Here is a 20197-nt window from a genome sequence, read left to right on the forward strand (position 1 = left end):
CCTATTCCAAAGTTGTTGCCACACCAGAGGTTCTTTGCTCTCCCTCATTCGGATAGTCCGTTATAGTACTTTTATAGTACTTTGACTTTTTGCAGTAGAATCTTGCACCATTGTGCTGTTATTTCACTTCTCTTTGTATTTATTGTTATATTTGTCATTATCATATGTCTACTGTTTATTTTGTGAACTTTGTGTGAACAAGGAATTTTGTTGCACCTTGCTGTACATGACAATAAAATAATTTGAATCGGAATTAGAGCCTCTTAAAAAAACTCTAAACTAGTGGAACCTAAAATAGCACAAGAAAAATTGGCTGGTGAAATTATGTTGTAGTTCCTTAGAGGTGCACAGCAACATTTATCAGCATGTATTAAATTATTTAATGGAACACATCCAAGTTTTTGAAGTAGTACATTTTTGATTATATTGGCATCGATTATAATGGAGAGAGTAGTATGTAGAACACCACTTACTCGTTTAAGCAATCTCTATATGCCATGGTCGCTTTAAATCCAAGTATGGAGAAGATAGGGATGGAGGCAAAGATAGAAGTAAAGCTGTTAATAACAGCCACTGACACAGCATCCACCTCACAGTCATTCCTTAAGAACAGAAGAACGTTTTGTTAAATGGGCAAATAATTTATACAGCCAGCGATAACTAAAATGGATAGAAAGATAAGCTGGTATGTATCGAGTTTATTTATCTAACATTCAATTCAGCAAACCCTCATTATAATGGACCATGGGGAGGGGTATGGTGCCCGTTCTTGCTGATTGTCCACTATAACCAAGTAAGGGATTATCTTTGTATAATTAGTAGGAACAAACAACTACAGTTACTGGTTAATACGCAAAAGGACACAAAGTACTGGAGTAACTCCACGTGTCAGGCAGCGTCTCTGGAGAACATGGCAGGTTTCTGGGGAGTGTTGTAGAGTAGAGTTTAGTTTAGATGTACAGAGTGGATACAGGCCGTTCAGCCCAACAAGTCCACACTAACCAACAATCAGCCATAGTCTAATGCTATTGAATTTTTGGTCACTGCTACACAAAATGTGCAGAGATTTATGAGGATGTTGTCCAGGACTCAAGGGCCTGAACTACAGGAAGGTGGAGTTGAATGAAAGAAAATCCCAAAGCTTTTTATACCTCTATGAAAACAAAAGGGTATCCAAGGAGAAGATAGGACTGCTCACGAACCAAGGAAGAAATTTGAGCTTGGAGTCTGAGGTGTAGATGAGGTACCAAATGAGTACTCATTTATTTATTTTCACTAAGGAGAACGACATAGAGGATAGTGAGATCAGTGTGGAAAATACCAATATGCAAGGGCAGTTTGAGATTAAGAAGGAAGAGGTTTTGGGGCTCTCAAAGAGCATTATGGTGAATGAGCCCCAAGACTAGATGGAATTTATTCTGGTTATTGAGAGAAGCAAGAGAGGGGATTGCAGGAGCCTTGACAAAGATCCTTTTGTCTTATCTAGCCACAGGGGAGGCCCTGGAGGACTGGAGAAATTTTAGAACTTTGCTTAAGGTGGCATTTGGAGTATTGCGTGCAGTTCTGATCATGCCTTTGTAGGAAAGATGTGAAGGCTTTGGAGAGGGTACAGAGGAGATTGACCAGGATACTGCCAGGATTAGAGGGCTTCGGCCACAGGGAGCAGTTGAATATACTTGGATTGTTTTCTCTGGAACAGGAGGTTTACGGAAGACTTGAGAAGTATATAAAATTATGAAAGACATAGATAGAGTAGATCCTTTCCCCAGGATGGAAATATCAAATACGAGAGGCACAGCTTTAAGGTGAGAGGGACAAAGTTTAATGGAGATGTGGGGGGCAAGTTTTTTTTTACACAGAGCATGGTGACTGCCTGGAATGTACTGCCGGTGATGATGGTTGAGGCAGATATGATAATGGCATTTAAGAGATTTTTGGCTAGGCATATGGATATGTTTCTGTTTGTTCTGGACTTGTGAAACCTATTACAAAAAAATAACATTCTTACTTCAGTGAGTTGTAGCTGGACATTGCAATTAGTCCTCCATTACCCAAAGACAATGAGAAAAAGATCTGGGTCGCAGCATCTAACCACAGTCTTGGTTTGCTTAACACAGTTAACTGAAGTAAAATGAGAGAACAAATGCATTCATTAGAAACAATGACCTGTTATACCAGCTTCAATTTTAACTGTGATTGGCTTGGCTAATAGCTGAGTGACTGTAGAAACTCATCACTATACATGAAAGTCATCCAACCAAGATGCCAAGAAATGTGCTATTTGTCTGATATGAAATGTACATTTTTTTCGCTGTAAAAATTTGATCCTTTTTCTAAATTTAGAGAGCTGAGTCACAAGTTGCCAGAGCCATGATCTGTAAACTCCACCCTACATAACTGTATAGTCTTTGGAGACACCATACCTTACCTTAAGACAGCATGTAGCTTTCTGGTCTACTTATCTAAGGAAGGATATACTCTGGATGCAGTACAGTGAAGATTCCCTGGATTGATTCCCAGGATGTTTTAAGGGGCAAGATTACACAGGACTGCTGGTACTCTCTGAAGTTTAGAAGAATAAGAGAGAACCTAATTGAAACATGAAGGTGGGGGGAGGAATCTAATATGACCGTAGCCTCAAGATGAGTTGACATTCTTTTTTCCTTGGATGTCATGAATCTGTGGAATTTTTCACCCCAGACATCGGTGGAAGCTGTGACCTTAAGTATATTCAAGGCAGTGGTAGGTACAGGGTTCAGACAAAGGTCAGTAAAGTGGAACTGCGTCAAAAGATCAGATCAGATATGGCAGAGGAGGTTAAAGAACGGAATAGCCAGCTCCTGCTCCTAGGTTTTATGTTTTTTTCATTCCTGGAATCACTGAATTTTGAGCAGCTAAAATCGTACAGCCTATCAGCACAATTCAATTAACATTTGACTCCACCTCTGGGTTTTTTAATGGTGTCATTTCAATTCTAAGAAGCTTCCTCATGGGTATGTTAGGCATTGGTTATCAGTCTGGTGGAAGGATCTACAAAGAATGAATTAAATTGTGTCACTTTGGTATTTTATATATTTGGACTGTAAAGATACCTACCAAGCTTAAATTTTGTCATCAAAAAGACTTGCGTCCAAGCCATGTAAAAGAGGCAGTAGCTGCACTAGCTGTGCCACTGTGCCATCCTAAAACCAAAATGTAATCAAACCAAATCAAGCTAAATCATTGTCACAGTCTCAGGGTCGGTTCAAGATTACCCTATTGATTTTACAGCTCTTTTAGAACTCTTCATTCTTCACTCTTCATTCAGTCCCTTGTTCAAATACTCTACTCCTCCATCATCCTTACTGAATTGTTCAGAATTTAATTGCCCATTCTACTTGATAACAGGTATAACAGAGCTTTATTTGTCGTTCGGTACCGAAGTACCGAACGAAACTACATAGCAGTCATAGAAAAAAAAAAGAACACAAGACACATAACCCCAACACAAACGTCCATCACAGTGACTCCAAACACCCCCTCACTGTGATGGAGGCAACAAAACTTCCCCTCTCTTCCCCACGCCCACGGACAGACAGCTCGTCCCCGACCGACCCGCACAGTCCCCGCACCGGGCGCTGAAACGTCTCGCGGCCGAACCGGGCGATGAAAGGCCCGCGACCAAGCCTTGCGCAGCTAAGTCCCGCAGCCGAGCCGCACCAGCGGTGAAAAGTCCCGCAGCCGAGCCGCACCGGGCGGTGTTAAGTCCCGCAGCCGAGCCGCACCAGCGGTGAAAAGTCCCGCAGCCGAGCCGCGCCGGGCGGTGTTAAGTCCCGCAGCCGAGTTGCACCGGGCGGTGTTAAGCCCCGCAGCCAAGCTGCACCGGGCGGTGTTAAGCCCCGCAGCCGAGCTGCACTGGGCGATGTAAAGTCCCGCAGCCGAGTTGCACCGGGCGGTGTTAAGCCCCGCAGCCGAGCTGCACCGGGCGATGTAAGTCCAGCGGCCAAGCCGCACCGGGATGTAAAGTCCAGCGGCCAAGCCGCACCGGGATGTAAAGTCCAGCGGCCAAGCCGCACCGGGATGTAAAGTCCAGCGGCGCACCGGGGGATGTTAGGCCCCGCAGCCGAGCCGCACCCCGCGCCGTGAGGAAGAGAAAAGTTCCCCACACCCACCCCCCACACACCACCACCCCCTCCCACACATACACAACCAAAAACAAATATATAAAAATCATCCCAACACTGACACTCAATAAAAAAAAGACGGACAGACTGCTAGTCAGCCGCTGCCAACATGACTACCAACATTTCCTTTCATACAAAGTTTGGCTAAAGAAAGTGCACTAGGTTTAATCAATAATAATGGATGACCTTGGCACCAGAAGCAATGCAATTGTCAGTGTTACATGAATAATTCACACTTATGCTTCTATTGAATTGATGACTCAGAAGCAAATCGTTTGGCTAACAGGTTGGTGCTATTGTTTATTTGGTGCTGAATTAATTCTTACACCCCTCCCTTGCATCTTTTTTCCTTTCCCTGATGTGGATATCAAGCTTCCTCTTCAAGGCATCAATTATCTGCTTTCTGACTTTTTAAATAAATCTAAATTTCTACCGGATTTGTTCCCACTAGAAATGAAGCGCTATTCATATGATTTATTAACTTGTGTCACAAAGTATTAACTAAATCAAAACTATGAAGTTAAAATTTCTTCCCGGTCGATACTGCCCAGGCAGAGTAGAAAGCAGCTCATTGTACGTGGTTTGGGATAAATTCCTTATCTTCCTTTGTTACCTATCCAAATTAACCACATCCATGTTATTATAAGAATTTTCAAATTATTTTTATGTCTGCCGAAAGGCTGTATTTTGATGCAATCTTGCAAACTAACAGTAGCATGTCCTGATTTTATATTATCTTATATTTTGACAGCACATCCACAATTTCTGAGTCCATTATTTTTGCAAATGGTGAACAATACTAGACCCAGCATTGTTACTGTGGGACTCCACTGCCCATTTTCTCTCAGTATGAAAACACCCCTTAACTCCAACCTGGTTCCATTTACCAGTAACTTTTCAATTTGTTCTTCAACATAGCTCCTGATTCTTTGTCCTAAGTCTGTTTTGTGGCAGCTATTTGTGTTTATTTATAAGGTGTGGCACAGTGGCGCAGCTGGTAGAGCTGGTACCTCACAGCGCCAGAGACCCAGATGTGATCCTGACCTTCGGTACTGTTTGTATGGAGTTTCTTCCTGTGATCATGAGGGATTTCTCCCAATGCTCTGGTTCCATCCCACATCCAAGGCCATGCAGGTTTGTAGGTTAATTGGCTTCTGTAAATTGATCCTAGTGTGTAGGGAGTGGATGAGAAAGTGGAATAACAGAAAACCAGTGTGAACGGGTTGTTGGTGTGGACTCAATGGGCTGAAGGGGCCTGTTTTGTTGTTGTAACTCTAAACTAAATGAAGCATTACTTCATTTAGTAAATGAAGCATTGTTCATAATGTACAAATTAAAGTATCAATGCCTGTGGCATTTCTAATTATTTTATTTTAAACGCAGAAATCTCAGACTATTATAATTATAATCAGAGTTAAGTAATGGGGTTGTAAGTGTATTTTTGGATCTTTAACTAATTGTTTCATTTTCTAAAAACATTTTATTTTACCCTTTCCGCATCATACTTACTATTCTTGCAGAGGTTGTTGAAAAGTCAAACCAAGAACCAGTTTATGAATTAAAGGTTATTCTAATGCTTGATTGGTTCAGTCTGTGATCAGTCTTCAATCAATGTTTGATTAAACGCTATGAGTTCAGTCAGACCACATTGAAGATACTCAACCAATATCAACCAACATTGATTTTAGATGGGATAATTGATCAAGAATTGATTAAAAATAATGATGAAATGGCCTCTCTCGTTCCTGTTTTCTTAAATACAAATATCGGTTGCATATTTTGTTTAACTGTACTTGGGCCTCTGATAAAGTTTTAAAATGGCTTTCATTAGTTTCACCACAAAACTATGTGAAACATATCTCAAGGAACCAGCTAGACTGTAGAAAAGAATTCAATAACAATCGAGTACAATTGGCCAATTAATCTGTTGTGATTAACCTAGATAAACAATATAGGAAAATAAAATTATATGGTGTATTAATACATCATAGGGTTTGTTCACTAGTGTTTTCCTCTTGCCCATTTGAGGGGATTAAGCAAAACTGTACCTCCTTTCATGGTGAGCGTACTACAGAGGAGTGGAAACAAATCATCCTCAGCCTAGAACTTTACCCATTAATATGGAATGTAATGTATTATGGTTTTATCTGGGGGGTTAAATTAGATGGAATGGCCGCATTTTTGGGGGTTATTGGACGTGCATAAAAAGTCAAACCCATTGATTCTTTTGATGAGTTTGAATCCAATTTGCTATAAAATGTTGGCATTGGTAATAGTAGGTGTTGAAAACTAGTGATTACTGTCAAATCCTTTTCTGTTTCCAAATGTCATCCAGGACAGGAAAAGTGCCATCCTACAGATGACACAAAATGCTGGAGTAATTCAGCAAGTCAGTCAACATCTCTGGAGAAAAAGGATGGGTGACGTTTCAGGTCAGAACCCTTCTTCAGACCTGAAACATCACCAATCCTTTTTCTCCAGAGATGCTGCCTGATCCGCTGAGTTACTCCAGCACGTTATTTCTATCTTTGGTAAATACCAGCATTTTCGATTCCTTTCTACACAAAGCGCCATCCCAAGTTGGACTGGCCTAGCCTGACAAGAGACTCACCAAGTTAGTTGACTCTGAATTGACTTCACAAATAGTGTCAGGCCATTGATCAATAAGGGCTGAGCAATTGAGGCAGGCCTTGGCAACGACATCTGGACCACATGAACAAATTTAAAAAAAGACAGTGTTCATTTTTCAGGTGTGTGCACACTTACATCTGGAGTAATTAGGTAGATCAAACCATCGATGGCCCCAGGCATCGTTAATCCACGTATCATGAGAATGACTAGTACAAGGTAAGGGAAAGTTGCAGTGAAGTAAACGGCCTACAAATGCAAAATAAGCAGTATTTTAAATATTCCCTCCAATTTCAAGTTCTGAAGTTATTTAATTATTGACTATGAATGATTGTGACAAGATATTGCACTGAAGAGCACCCAGAGTAGATTTACCAGGATGTTGCCTGAATTGCAGAATATGCAAGGTTCTCTGCTCTTTAACCTGGAGGGAAGGGTCGGCAAGGGTTTTATTGGTCGCCTGCTTGAGACCTGGAGCTGGTCAACCAAAGCTGGTCCTCTAGATGAACTTAAATCCCTAGTTAACGAAATCCAGGTTCATAATTAGGAGTTTTCCAATTGCCATAAATAACTAAACAATGGGTTTTAATGCTGTAGAAAGCTTCTCACTGAGCTTTGACTTTTAACTCAAAAGGCTTAATGTGGTACTGGAACTGAGCGACAGTGGTTGAGGTCCTATTCAGCTGCTTATTATTCAAAGAGGATTTAAAACCTGCCAATGTAAGATAATAATCCTGGAAGTAACTGCTGGTCCAATCAAGAAAAAACAGGACAAAAGAAAACATTAACGGAGCAGCTTTCTGAATGTGCAAAACATCGCATATTGTGAGTAACACAACTACCAATTTGTATAAGAAAATAACTGCAGATGTTGGTACAAATCGAAGGTATTTATTCACAAAATGCTGGAGTAACTCAGCAGGTCAGGCAGCATCTCAGGAGAGAAGGAATGGGTGACGTTTCGGGTCGAGACCCTTCTTCAGACTAATTTGTATACATCCATTCTTCAAATTCTTTATCATCTTGACAATCCGTTTCAGTTCAATTGACTGGAGAGTTAAATATTAATTTGGGACTTTGGACGAGAGCTTCTCATTTTTATATCCACCCAAGAGGACAGACAGCTTCTCCGATTAACATGTGTAGGAAAGAACTGCAGATGCTAGTTTGTACGGAAGATAGACACACAATGCTGAAGTAACTCAGCGGGTCAGGCAGCATCTCTGGAAAAAAGGAATAGGTGACATTTTGCACTGAGTTACTCCAGCATTTTGTGTTTATTCTCAGATTAACATCCCATCTAAATGGCAGCACTCTCCCAAAACTGCACAGAAACCCCATTAAAGATTACACATTTAAACCTCCAGCACGGGATTTGAGCCAATAAACTTTTGTCATCAGAGGTGTGAATATCAGTAATTGAGCCTCATTCTGTACCATATAAATTATTCAGAGATCATGACTCCGAATAGGATCCTGACAACTATCACCTTTAACACCTCAAACCACGTGGATTATAAATCAGAGTTCCGCAGGAAGGATCCTCTAAAGCTAAAACTCAACATGACCAGCAGGTTAAACTGTCTGGCAATTCATTTGCTTAGGGTTGCGATTAGTTTGCAGACAAGGATGTACAGGCTGTAATTTTGCTAATAAATACTGTTACCAAAGATAACTTATTATTAGATTAAAAATGCCAAACAGTAGAATATTTAAAACTTACTTTTCCAATGCTTTCAATCCCTCTTATAATGCAAATGTACACAACCAACCAAGCGACAATAAGGCACAACACCAACCACCATTGCAGGCCACCTCCACTCATGTTAATATCAGGACTGATATTCAAGGTCTCTCTGTACCAGAAGTAATCTACAGAAGTACTCTGTTCACACTCTTTAATAAGCCCTACAAAAAATACAAAACACTGTGAGCCAAAATTTCCAGAGGAAAGGTTTCAAAAACTTTACTTAATGAATGAACATGCATGAGACCTCAGAGGCAGGAATATTGAGCAATAAAACGAACTGCTGGTGGAACTCTGTAGCCCAGGCAGCATCTGAGGAGCTAAAAGGCATTTTGGCTCAGGACCTTGCTTCAGACTGATGGAAAAGAGGGGAGAAAGCTGATAGATAGAGGAGAGGGAAGGGCAAGAGTAGGCAAGCAATAGATGGATCTAGGGAAGCAGAGATTGATTGGCAGATGTGTTGGGTAGGGGTGAGAAGGTTGGAGAGAATAACCAAAGCTGGATGTGAATAGTGGAGAAGTCAAAGGGGTGCAGATGGTAGAATCTGATAAGAAAGGAAGTCATGGAATGAAATGTATAACCAAGGGGAGGGATGGTGGTTCAAATGGAACAAGGGGTTGGAAGAAACTTCTTACATAATACAGAAAAGAATGCTGCAGTAATACAGAACCTGCAGTAATATTCAACTAATGTTGTTAATGAAACATTTGTTCAACTTAGCTTTTGGAGCTTTTTATAACATCATACAAATTGTATGAAGTGTCAGGTAAAAGCAAAAAAGTTCCATACATTACAATAGAATGCGGTGCACTTTGAGAAAGCGTATTGAAATTATATTTCTGTCATTGTTTTATACAGTGTGGGGAAAAAATACTCGGCTTTATCAGTTCAACAAAATTTCATTGGCTGTAACATTCTTTGAAATGACTTGAGCACATGAAATGAATGGTAGAATAAAGATTTTGATGGACAGTATTTATTTTTTTCCTTTAAAATAATGGATTGTTAAGCTGGATGCAATGTAGGACGTAGGACATAGAACAACAGCATAGCTATTGGCTCACAAAATCCGCATCAAAACATGATTCCATGATAAACTAATCTCACCTGCCTGCACAAGATCAATATCCATCCACTTTCTGCATATCCATGTGCCTATCTAAAAGCCTCTTAAACACTACTATTATATCTGCCTCAACCACCACCCCAGGCAGGCCATTTTAGGTACCCACCACCCACTGTGCAAAACGTTTACCCTGCACATCTCCTTTAAACCCTCCTCTCTCACTTTCAAGTTATGGCCTCTAGTCTTTGACATTTCCACCCTGGGAAAAAGATTCTGTCTGTTTACCATATCTATGCCTCTCATAATTTTATCTACTTGAGGTCTCCCCTCCCCTCAACCTTCCAGGGAAAATTATACAACTTTGTCCAACCTCTCCTTGTATCTAAACCACTAGATTTAGGGACTTTCCGCGGGACTTTCCAGCGCCCGGTGCGGCTCGGCCACGGGACCTTCCATCTCCTTGTGGGGGCTGCGCGGGTCGGTCGCCTCGGCAGGGGTCAAGCTGTCTGTCCGTGGGAGGGGCATGGGGGAAAAGAGAGAGGAAGTTTTTTGCCTTCCATCACAGTGAGGGGATGTTTGGAGGAGTCACTGTGATGGATGTTTGTGTTGGGGTTGTGTGTCTTGTGTTTTTTTGCTCTGTGCTGTTGTGACTGCTGGAAAATGATTTTCGTTCAGTTCGAATGACAATAAAGGTATTCTGTATTCTATATTCTGTATTCTAATCCAGGCAAACTCTTTCTGGTCTAAACTTCCAATGCACCCTCTCCAAAGCTCCCACGTCCTTCGTGTAATGGGGTGACCAGAACAGCTCGCAATACTCCGAATGCATTTCACCAATGTGAAAAATGACTCTGCAGTAATTATGTGGTGATCACTATGGAATTGTTTAAGTTTTAAGGAGAATGCTGGCCAATATCTATGTTAACATTCCACATTACATATAAAATACCAACAGAGCAATGACTGGAACTTCTGTTAAATATTCACTTCTCATAAAGGGTTACTCAGGCCAATGTACCAAAAGCTTTCCTGACCACCCTTTGACGCCACTTTCAGGGAATGGTGCACCTGTACTCCTACACATGACTGCACCCCCGCCCACCACAGCAACACCATTGTCAAATTTGCGGATGACACTACGGTGGTGGGACTCATCACCGGGGGGGACGAGTACGCCTACCGGGATGAGGCGGAGCAGCTGACAGTGTGGTGTGGAGAAAATAACCTGCTCCTCAACACCTTAAAGACAAAGGAAATAATAATAGACTTCAGAAAGAATAAAACGGACATGGTACCATTAACTATCAGAGGGGACTGTGTGGAGAGGGTGGCGGATTTCCGCTTCCTGGGAATCCATATTGAGGAGGACCTGACGTGGAGCGTGAACACCTCTGCGCTGCTGAAAAAGGTCCAGCAGAGACTGCACTTCCTGAGGGTGCTCAGGAAGAATAACATCACTCAGAGACTGCTGTTGTCCTTTTATCGGTGCTACATTGAGAGCATCCTAACATACTGTGTATGCGTATGGTACGCCAGCTGCACAGCGGCTCAGAGGAAAGCGCTCCAGAGGGCCATTGACAACGCCCAGAGGATTGTCGGCTGCCCTCTACTTACCTTGGAGGACTTACACAGTTCCCGCTGCATCAAAAAATCCCAGAGTATTATAAAGGACATTTCCCACCCCGGACACTCCCTGTTTGAACTGTTACCGTCAGGCAGACGGTACAGATCTACAAGGACAAGGACAAACAGACTTAAAAATAGTTTTTACCCCACTGCTATAAAGGCACTAAATGTAGCCGCCAAGGAACGCAGGGGCGATACATAATAAGAGACTGTGAAATCGACAGAAGGATGTAGGGTTGGGTGTTTATGCGTGCTATTTTCATGATATTTATTTTAGTTGTTTATCTTTTTAAAATATTTTACCTTGTATGTATCGTTAGCTTTTAGAAATGTTTGAATGGTGCACTGACTGGCTGACATTTTACAATTTCGTTGTACATGGCTCATGTTACAATGACAATAAAGGAACTATTCTAACTATTCTATTCTAGATCCCAGGAGTATCAGCAGCAGAATCTCAGGGCTACATCCAGAGTAGGAGCCCCAGCAAGAGTGGGAGAAAGACTGGAGAGACTCTCCATTTCTGTGGACAACTTCTGAGTTAATATAAGACAGGCTCTTACTACTTTCTGTACTCTGTACTCTGTTGTTATCAAGCATAGAGAATTATAGCTGCATTTTGCAAAATCCACAGAAAGTTGTAAACCATAAACTTGTACAGTGTAAGCAGCCGTGATTACATTCCCTGCAGTTTTTGCTAAAATATACCAGTTTCATAAAAGACTGCAATAATTCTATGGTGATAACTGTGGAACAGTTTAAGCTTTAAGGAAAATGCTAACAATTATTCATATTAACTTTGCACATCACAAACAAAATACCAACAGAGCGATGACTGGAACTTCTGTTAAATATTCACCTTTCATAAAGGGTTACGCAGGCCCCACAGTTAACAAGCTGAGCTGAGTTTTAGTTGGGAAGGTGAAAGCAGTTGCAGAACATTTGATTGTATGGGATCCAGGGAGAGCATGCCCCTCAGGTTCCTATCAAATCTTTTCCCTCTCACTAAAACCTATATCCTCTGGTTCTTGATTCCCCCACTGATGGAAAAAGACTCCGTCTATTCCCCTCATGATTTTGTACACCTCGAGAAGATCACCTCTCATTCTCCTGCGCTCCAAAGAATACAGTCCGAGGCTGCCCGACCTCTCGCTACTGCTCAGGTCCTCAAGTCCTGGCAACATCCTCGTAAATCTTCTCTGCACTCTTTCCAGCTTAACAACATCTCTCCTGTAACAGTTTTTTTTTTTTTTGCACTATATTGATTTTTTTATTATTGAACTTTTATTTTTGATTTTTAATGATATTATCTATTGAGCACTGTGCGTTTACAAACCAGCAGTGCTGCTGCTGCAAGTAAGAATTTCATTGTTCTGTTTCGGTACAAATGACAATAATGCACCCTTGACTCTCTTTCTTGACTCTTGAATATTGAATACAGGGGTAAAGTGCCAGATGACTGGAGGGTGGTTAATGTTGTCTCTCTATTTAAGAAGGTGTGCAAGGAAAAGCCTGGGAACTACACCGATGAGACAAAACATTATGATTACTGACAGGTGAAGTGAATAACATTGATTATCTTGTTACAATGGCACCTGTCAAGGGGTGGGATATATTAGGCAGCAAGTGAACAGTCAGTTCTTGAAGTTGATGTGTTGGATGCAGGAGAAATGGGCAGGAGTAAAGACCTGAGCGACTTTGACAAGGGCCAAATTGGTATGGCCAGACGACTGGGTCAGAGCATCTCTGAAACGGCAAGGCTTGTGGGGTGCTCCCAGTCAGCAGTGGTAAGTATCTACCGACAGTGGTTTACGGAGGGACAAACCACAAACCGGCGACAGGGTGTTGGGCGCCCAAGGCTCATCGATGCACGAGGGCAACAAAGGCTATCCCGTCTGGTCCGAACCAACAGAAGGTCTACTGTGGCACAAGTCACAGTAAATTTTAATGGTGGTCATGGGAGGAATGGGGAGATGGGGAGTATACCCATGGGGGTATGGGGAGAAGGCAGGAACGGGGCACTGATTGAGAATGATCAGCCATGATCACATTGAATGGTGGTGCTGGCTCGAAGGGCCGAATGGCCTACTCCTGCACCTATTGTCTATTGAATGTGTCACAATACACAGTGCATCGCACCCTGCTGCATATGGGGCTACACACGGAGGACCAACAGCATATTAGGCAGATGTTCATAATGTTTTGGTTCATCAGGTCATAATGTTTTGGCACATCAGTGTATAGACCAGTAAGCCTAACATCTGTGATAGGTATGTTGATTTTTGAGGATTCTGAGGACAAGATATATATACATTTGCATAGACAATGGCTGATTAGGGATAGTCAACATAGTTAACAGGGCAACACGATGGCGCAGGGGTACAATTGATGCCTTTCAGCGTTTGCAGCGCCGGAGGCCCGGGTTCGATCGTGACCATGGCTGCTGTCTGTACAGAGTTTGACTGTTCTCCCCATGACCACGTGGGCTTTCTCCGAGATCTTCGGTTTCCTCCCACACTCCAAAAATGTGCAGGTTTGTAGATTAATTGGCTTGGTGTATATGTAAAATAGTCCCCAGTGTGTGTAGGGCAGTGTTAATGTGCGGGGATCACTGGTCGGCGCGGACTCGGTGGGCAGACAGGCCTGTATCTCTAAACTAAACTAAAAGAACTAAACATGGAGGATTGTGTCTTACGAATCTGAGATTTCTGAAGAAGTAACCAAGGAGGTTGATGAAGGCAAGACTGTAGCCGTTGTCTACATGGAATTCAGTAAGGCCTTTAAGGTACTGCATTATAGGTGCAGGAGAGGTTGAAAAGGTTATCAGAATTGTTCAAGGGGAGTACATTTGGCCATTTTGAACTTTTTTCAGCTTTTCTTTCCAGTTAGCAGTGAGAGTTTCATGACATTTAGTAAAAGTAATGATTTATATAACTACAAGGTTCCTTTTTTGGAAGTGGAGGGTTGATATAGTTTGAGATGGAGAACTTGCAGTGGAAAATAACAATCATAGATATGATAGCGAGGTCAGACTACCCTTGAGGTATGCTTGAGACTCCCAATGATTCTGAATATGCACCCAGGAATAAGTAGCAAACCTCCAATACTTGCTATTGTTGATAGGATTCATATTTTCCCGTAACCATTGTGTCAATTGACTTAATAAGGGATATTGCAATGAGGGAGAGGGGAGTTCCTGTGTAACTGTTATTCTGGAAGATAACAAAGGCACAGGGGTGAAGAGCCAATTTTGATCACGTAGTCACATCTGCCCAGATGCCACAAATCTTTCCTATAACCATTCTTCATTAAACAACGAAATCAAGGGAGCAGAGAGCAAACATAAAATGCAGTGAATGCTGAAAATTGGAAATTATAAGCAGGTCAGGTTACATCTGGTGATAAAGAAATATAATTAGCAATATATGTCAATAACATTCAATCAGAAGACAAGTAAACTCTTCTTTATCTGTCACCTGTTTGATTGTTGTTTAAAGGACAATATTTCCAGGGTAGTGGTTCCTCAAATGAATGAAAAAAGTACCAGAGTGTCCATGCAAGGAGTGTGTTATAGTACAGACCTTGCAGGAAGGATGTGAGCATGGCGGCAATGCCTGTGACAAAACAAAGAGGATTTTAATCAGAATTTAAAGACATTATTGAATGATTTTCACCATAACATAATTGAGTTACAAAATACTTTAACCTGGAATTGACAATTAAATCTACAAATATCATCATACTGGGATAGTAATTGCCCTTTATTTGCCCAGATATGAAGCAATGGTTATCTAAATGCCTTTGATAACTTGATTGTAGAATATATCACTTATTAAGCATTGAATATCCATTTATCTACCTCATTATTATTGTAATCAGACCAATATTATGCACCAGATCTGTGTATTCTTTGGATTGGGTTCACAGGGTACCAGAGTTGAAACTGAAATCTATTCATTCAGAGAAATTATTTACCAACTTTGCTCTGAAACTGGAATCATTGGAGTCTGGTTATAAACACTGATATTACTGCAAGTAGTACATTTAAGAAGAATTCCATGAGGTTATTCTGATGTTTATAGTCCACTGGATTTGGGGGAAGGAGAGGTAGATTGTGTGGGTGCAATGGTACCTCTTTTTGAGATAGTCCAGCGTATGATAGACAGAGACCAGGAGCATCTATGATCGTTGTGATGAGTGTCATTTTGAACAGCAGATTAGATTGTGAATGCTATCAATTGAAATAAATCTACCTTGGATTATCTGCAATATTGACATACGAAATAAATCACTTTCTGCCAACCTCATGCCTTTCAATGATCATTTTAATACTTTAAAATTACAGCCAGAAATAATTGAAATCAGACACTTGATGCAAGCAATGAATGCGCTGAAACCCAACAATTTGGAGCAGGAGGGGAAAGTGGAATGCTGTAAATGACCAGGTAGTTTTTGTTCCTAGATCATTATTTTCCCAGGGAGCTGCAGTGTATCAGTAACAACGGCGCCAGAGAAAACATAGAAACAAAGAACTGCAGATGCTGCTTTATACCAAAGATAAACACAAAGTGCTGGAGTAACTCAGCGAGTCAGGTAGCATCTCTAGAGAAAAAAAGATAGGTGATGTTTCAGACCAGGACCCTTCTTCAGAGTCTGAGGAATGGTCCCCTATCTGAAACGTCATCTATCTTTTGTTTCCACAGGTGCTGCATGACCCACTGAGTTACTCCATCACTTTCGTCTAGCCAAAGAAAACATGTTAGACATCTTTACACGGTGATTGCCTTTATTTCTTATGATTGAAATGTGAATCAATTTTAGCCTTTTATATTAGTTTGCATGTTTGGCACCTTGTTAATAGTGCTCTAATAATGAACTCTTAATTGAATTCCTCTTAATTGAAAGGCTTTGTTAATATAAGCAGTAAACTTCAAAGGTCAGTTTCCATCTTACAACACAACCTCTCATAAACATTAGGATCGTACGGTCTGCGAATTACAATTGCAATTTATTCTCGGACAGTATTGATGCCCATTTGCTAAATCGAGACACAAGATATTTCTTTAATCTCCAAAGTGACAACTTACCCACGCCTCCCAGATAGGGGGAAATAGACATCCAGACACCAATACTACTCCTCTGGAGCTGCTGACCAATTGCTAACTCGAGGTAAAGCAATGGAATTCCCTCAAGGATTAGCGCAATAATATAAGGAATTATAAAGCTTCCTGTGATCAAAAATCAAAATAACAAAGAAGCAGCTTCAGTAAAACTTTCTTTCCTCTCTGCAATTCATCATAATTTTGCTCTATGTCTTGAAATTGAATTCCCGATGGATAGCATTGAAAATGATATATACCAGTGAGATTAATGGCAGTGTACTTAGTTACTGGATTCTGGTCCAATATATTGATGTGACTTGCACTGTTACCAAGCAGAAAGGAGATTACATCAAATGTTAAACCAGGATGGGTTATGAGACTTGAAGTATTGGCAACTTGTTGCTTCTAAGTCTCATTATCTGGAAGATTTCCTAAGTATTGAAAAACCGTGGACTTTGGTGGGAATGTGTGATGTGGTGAAGGGATGGGGTGAGCATGACATTTAATTCTTAGGCAAAGAACAGCCTTGAGATATCCCTACCTTTAAAAAAATCATACCGTTCTCCATTCTTGCCTCTCTTCCTGGTGTATACAGTATCTTGGGAGACAGACGATATAATTGAATGCTGACATGCATAAATCCTAGACCTGAAACATTAACTTTGTTTCTCTTCGAATAGATGCAGCCTGACCCGCTATGTATTTCACAATTTTCAGCTTTTATGTTATGCATCAAAGGTGAGACTGTCAGTGTTTGCATTGTTTCTCTTGGAGACAGGTAAACAGTGCAGTTGCTGTCCATGTACAATAATTTCTTGATTAGTGCAGGTGTCAGAGGTTACGGGGAAAAGGCAGGAGAATGGGGTTAGGAGGGAGAGATAGATCAGCCATGATTGAATGGCGGAGTGGACTTGATGGGCCGAGTGGCCTTGATGGGCGGAGTGGACTTGATGGGCCGAGTGGCCTTGATGGGCCGAGTGGCCTTGATGGGTCGCTTGGCTTTATGACCTTAAGAGGCACTATTGCCCGTTTAATTGAATCAATGAATTTATGTGAACTTCTTCATTTTAAGTAGTGTTGTTGCATTAAAACCACTGGAAGTGTTTAGCAATGTCCAGCATGATGCATTGGGTTTTTAAAACCAGCGAATACTTAACTCCTGCTGAAACACTCTTTGGACCTGAGAAACAAATTTTACAAATGTGAGAATTTCTTCAAATTTTAAATTTGGCATTTTCTGCCAAGTCCGCATCTCACAAAATGAATAATAAAGATTCTTAGAACTTAGGAGGAAAGTCTGGCCAGACATTTTCAGGCAACATTTAGGATTGATTATTGTGCACACCCAGTGAGGAAACATCACCAAAACCTAGCCGATTAGTACTCTACTCTTATTTAATCACAACACCATTCTTGGAAAAGATTTATAAAAACATACTCTGTGTAACCTTCAAATTAGAATATCATTCTACATCCTTTCAGTGGTAGTAGGAAACCAAACAAAAACGCAGAAACATTGCAGAAAAAAACCTGCAAATTACAGTTGCCTTTAGCTTTAATTGTCCATCCCACTTCCACTCTGACCACCTAACACCGTACCACTGAAGCCCAATGTAAACTCTAGGAACAGCAGCTCCTCTTGCAGTTCGGTTCTTGCAGTTTGGTTCTGCGTGGGTTTTCTCCTGGCGCTCTGATTTCCTTCCTCACTCCAAAGATGTACAGGTTTGTAGGCTAATTAGCTTGGTGAAATTGTAACTTGTCTCCAGTGTGCGTAGGATAGTGTTAGTGTGCGGGAATCGTTGGTCAGCATAGACTCGGTGGACTGAAGGGCTTGTTTTCTCAAAAAACGAACCTAAACGTTTGATGAGCTAGTTCCATGCAGATATTAAATTACTAATTTCAAATAATTCCATATTTCTGCTAAAACAATGGAGATGTGTATATCGTTTCATATAATTAAAGCTCATTGTTGGTGGCTCAGTGACTTTCAAATAGAAGGAGATTGCAGACTGCAGAGAACTCCATGAAGGTAAAGCACAGGCATATGTACAGGTTATAGCTGTGAAGTGTACTTACCACCTCCGTAGGTCTGGCACAGGTATGGGAATCTCCACACATTTCCCAGGCCCACTGCAAATCCAGCGCAGCTCAGCAAATATTGCAATTTATTGTCCCACTTTTCCCTCTCCTCCTTCTGACTTTCATTGTCATCACCTTCAACACAATTACTCACTTTATCTTCCGCCATGTCATTTACCTATGATTTTAGATAGAGGGAAATGTTTAGTTTCTGAGCTTTCCTGACACTTCCTGAGCTTTCAATTAATGTGTTATACATTTTCTCAACATAAAGTAATGGATAACCTGGTCCCATGGGAAACCACAGGTCAAAGTCCACTCGAGGGAAACTGGGCTGAGCCAGGGATTGGAGGACACTTGCAATTTGACATGATATCCAGTGCACATAAGTGGGATATGATGTATAAATAAAGTCTGTTAGAATAGGTGTGTCTTACTCTTTCAATGCGTTTGTCAATTGGCAACAAGACGATAGGAATTTAAAGTAAAGCCAATGGCAGAAAGTGAAATATAAATATTTAATGAACATGGAAAGTTACTTGGCTTCCAGGATTCCTTCAAAAATAAACACTTAAAATGTCACTGTCTGTGTCTTTTAACAAAAACAACAAACACTCCATTTGTGTTTTTACAATGGATTTTTATCGACATTTTCCAACTTTTTCTTTGATATCCTGATAGGTCAGCCTATCCCACCATTCCAACTGGCCATTTGATGAAACAGGATGAGCATGGGATTAAGCAGATGTAGATAGATTTCTGTACTCAAAGTTTGTCAGCTTTTAGAATTATGTACCCCAAAGGAATGTAAACACTCAAGAGTTCATTCATAATTGAAATTGGTAGATCTTTCATCATGAAAGAGATGCAGTTCAGAGACAAGAAATAAGTGATATAATATCTTGCTCTTAAGTTGAATTGAGTTTATTATCATATGCACGTACACACACAAAACATAAATGATACATAAATTACGCACGACAGTGAAAAGAAAGACTGCAAAAATATGCAATCAGAAAACAAATCTATGGTACTACCAGAGGTGATCGTATACATCTCTATAAGGTTGCCCCTCAGCCTTCTGTGCTCCAAGGAATGAAGTCCAGGTGTGCCCAACCTCTCCCTATAACTGAGGCCCTAGAGATTTGACAACATCCTCATAAATCATCTCTGCACACTTTCCAGTGTAATGGCATCTTTCCTCTCGCAAGGTGACCAAAACTGAAGTTACTACTCCAAGTGCAGCCTCATAAACTGTACCAGAACATTCCAACTTCGATACTCAATTTCCTGACTGATGAAGGCCAGAGTGCCAAAGTTGCCCCATTGCCTTATCTACCTGCCATTTCCAGGGAACAATGTTTATGTACTCTGCTCTATAGCACTTTCCAAGGCCCTGACTGTTCACCATTAAGGTCCTGCCTTGATTTGACTTTGCAAAATGTTTCACCGCACATTTATGTAAGTTAAACTCTACTAGTCATACCTCAAGAAGATCAGTTAGCATTCACTTTGAGGGGATTTTAATATAAAAGCAAAGATGTAATATTGAGGCTTTATCAGGCACTGCTAAGGCCACATTTGGAATATTGTGAGCACTTTTCAGTCCCATATCTGAGGAAGAATGTGCTGAATTTGGAGAGGATCTAGAAGAGGTTAATGAGAATAATCTTGGGGATGATTAAGTTAACGCATATGGGGCGTTTGAAGGGTCTGGGCCTGCACTCGCTGGAGTTTAGCAGGATGAAGTGGGATCTCATTGAAAGGCATTCTTAGCGTTCTGCCA

General features: G+C 41.0%; 1 protein-coding gene across 1 annotated transcript in view; it reads right to left on the minus strand.

Annotated features, from left to right (window-relative positions):
• LOC144606408 (sodium-dependent neutral amino acid transporter B(0)AT3-like) overlaps window positions 1–18580 on the minus strand; it is a 29638-nt gene extending 11058 nt beyond the window's left edge. Inside the window, exons 1-8 of the mRNA XM_078422463.1 lie at window positions 18409–18580; window positions 16318–16458; window positions 14707–14844; window positions 10900–10905; window positions 8515–8699; window positions 6930–7040; window positions 2009–2121; window positions 474–602 (exon numbers count right to left, since the gene is read on the minus strand). Of these exons, the coding sequence (XP_078278589.1) occupies window positions 474–602; window positions 2009–2121; window positions 6930–7040; window positions 8515–8699; window positions 10900–10905; window positions 14707–14844; window positions 16318–16458; window positions 18409–18580 (995 nt within the window). The remainder of the gene's footprint in view (window positions 1–473; window positions 603–2008; window positions 2122–6929; window positions 7041–8514; window positions 8700–10899; window positions 10906–14706; window positions 14845–16317; window positions 16459–18408) is intronic.
• Window positions 18581–20197: the final 1617 nt, after the last annotated feature.

This window comes from Rhinoraja longicauda, chromosome 2 (assembly GCF_053455715.1).
Source record: "Rhinoraja longicauda isolate Sanriku21f chromosome 2, sRhiLon1.1, whole genome shotgun sequence".
Classification (NCBI taxonomy): Eukaryota; Metazoa; Chordata; class Chondrichthyes; order Rajiformes; family Arhynchobatidae; genus Rhinoraja; species Rhinoraja longicauda.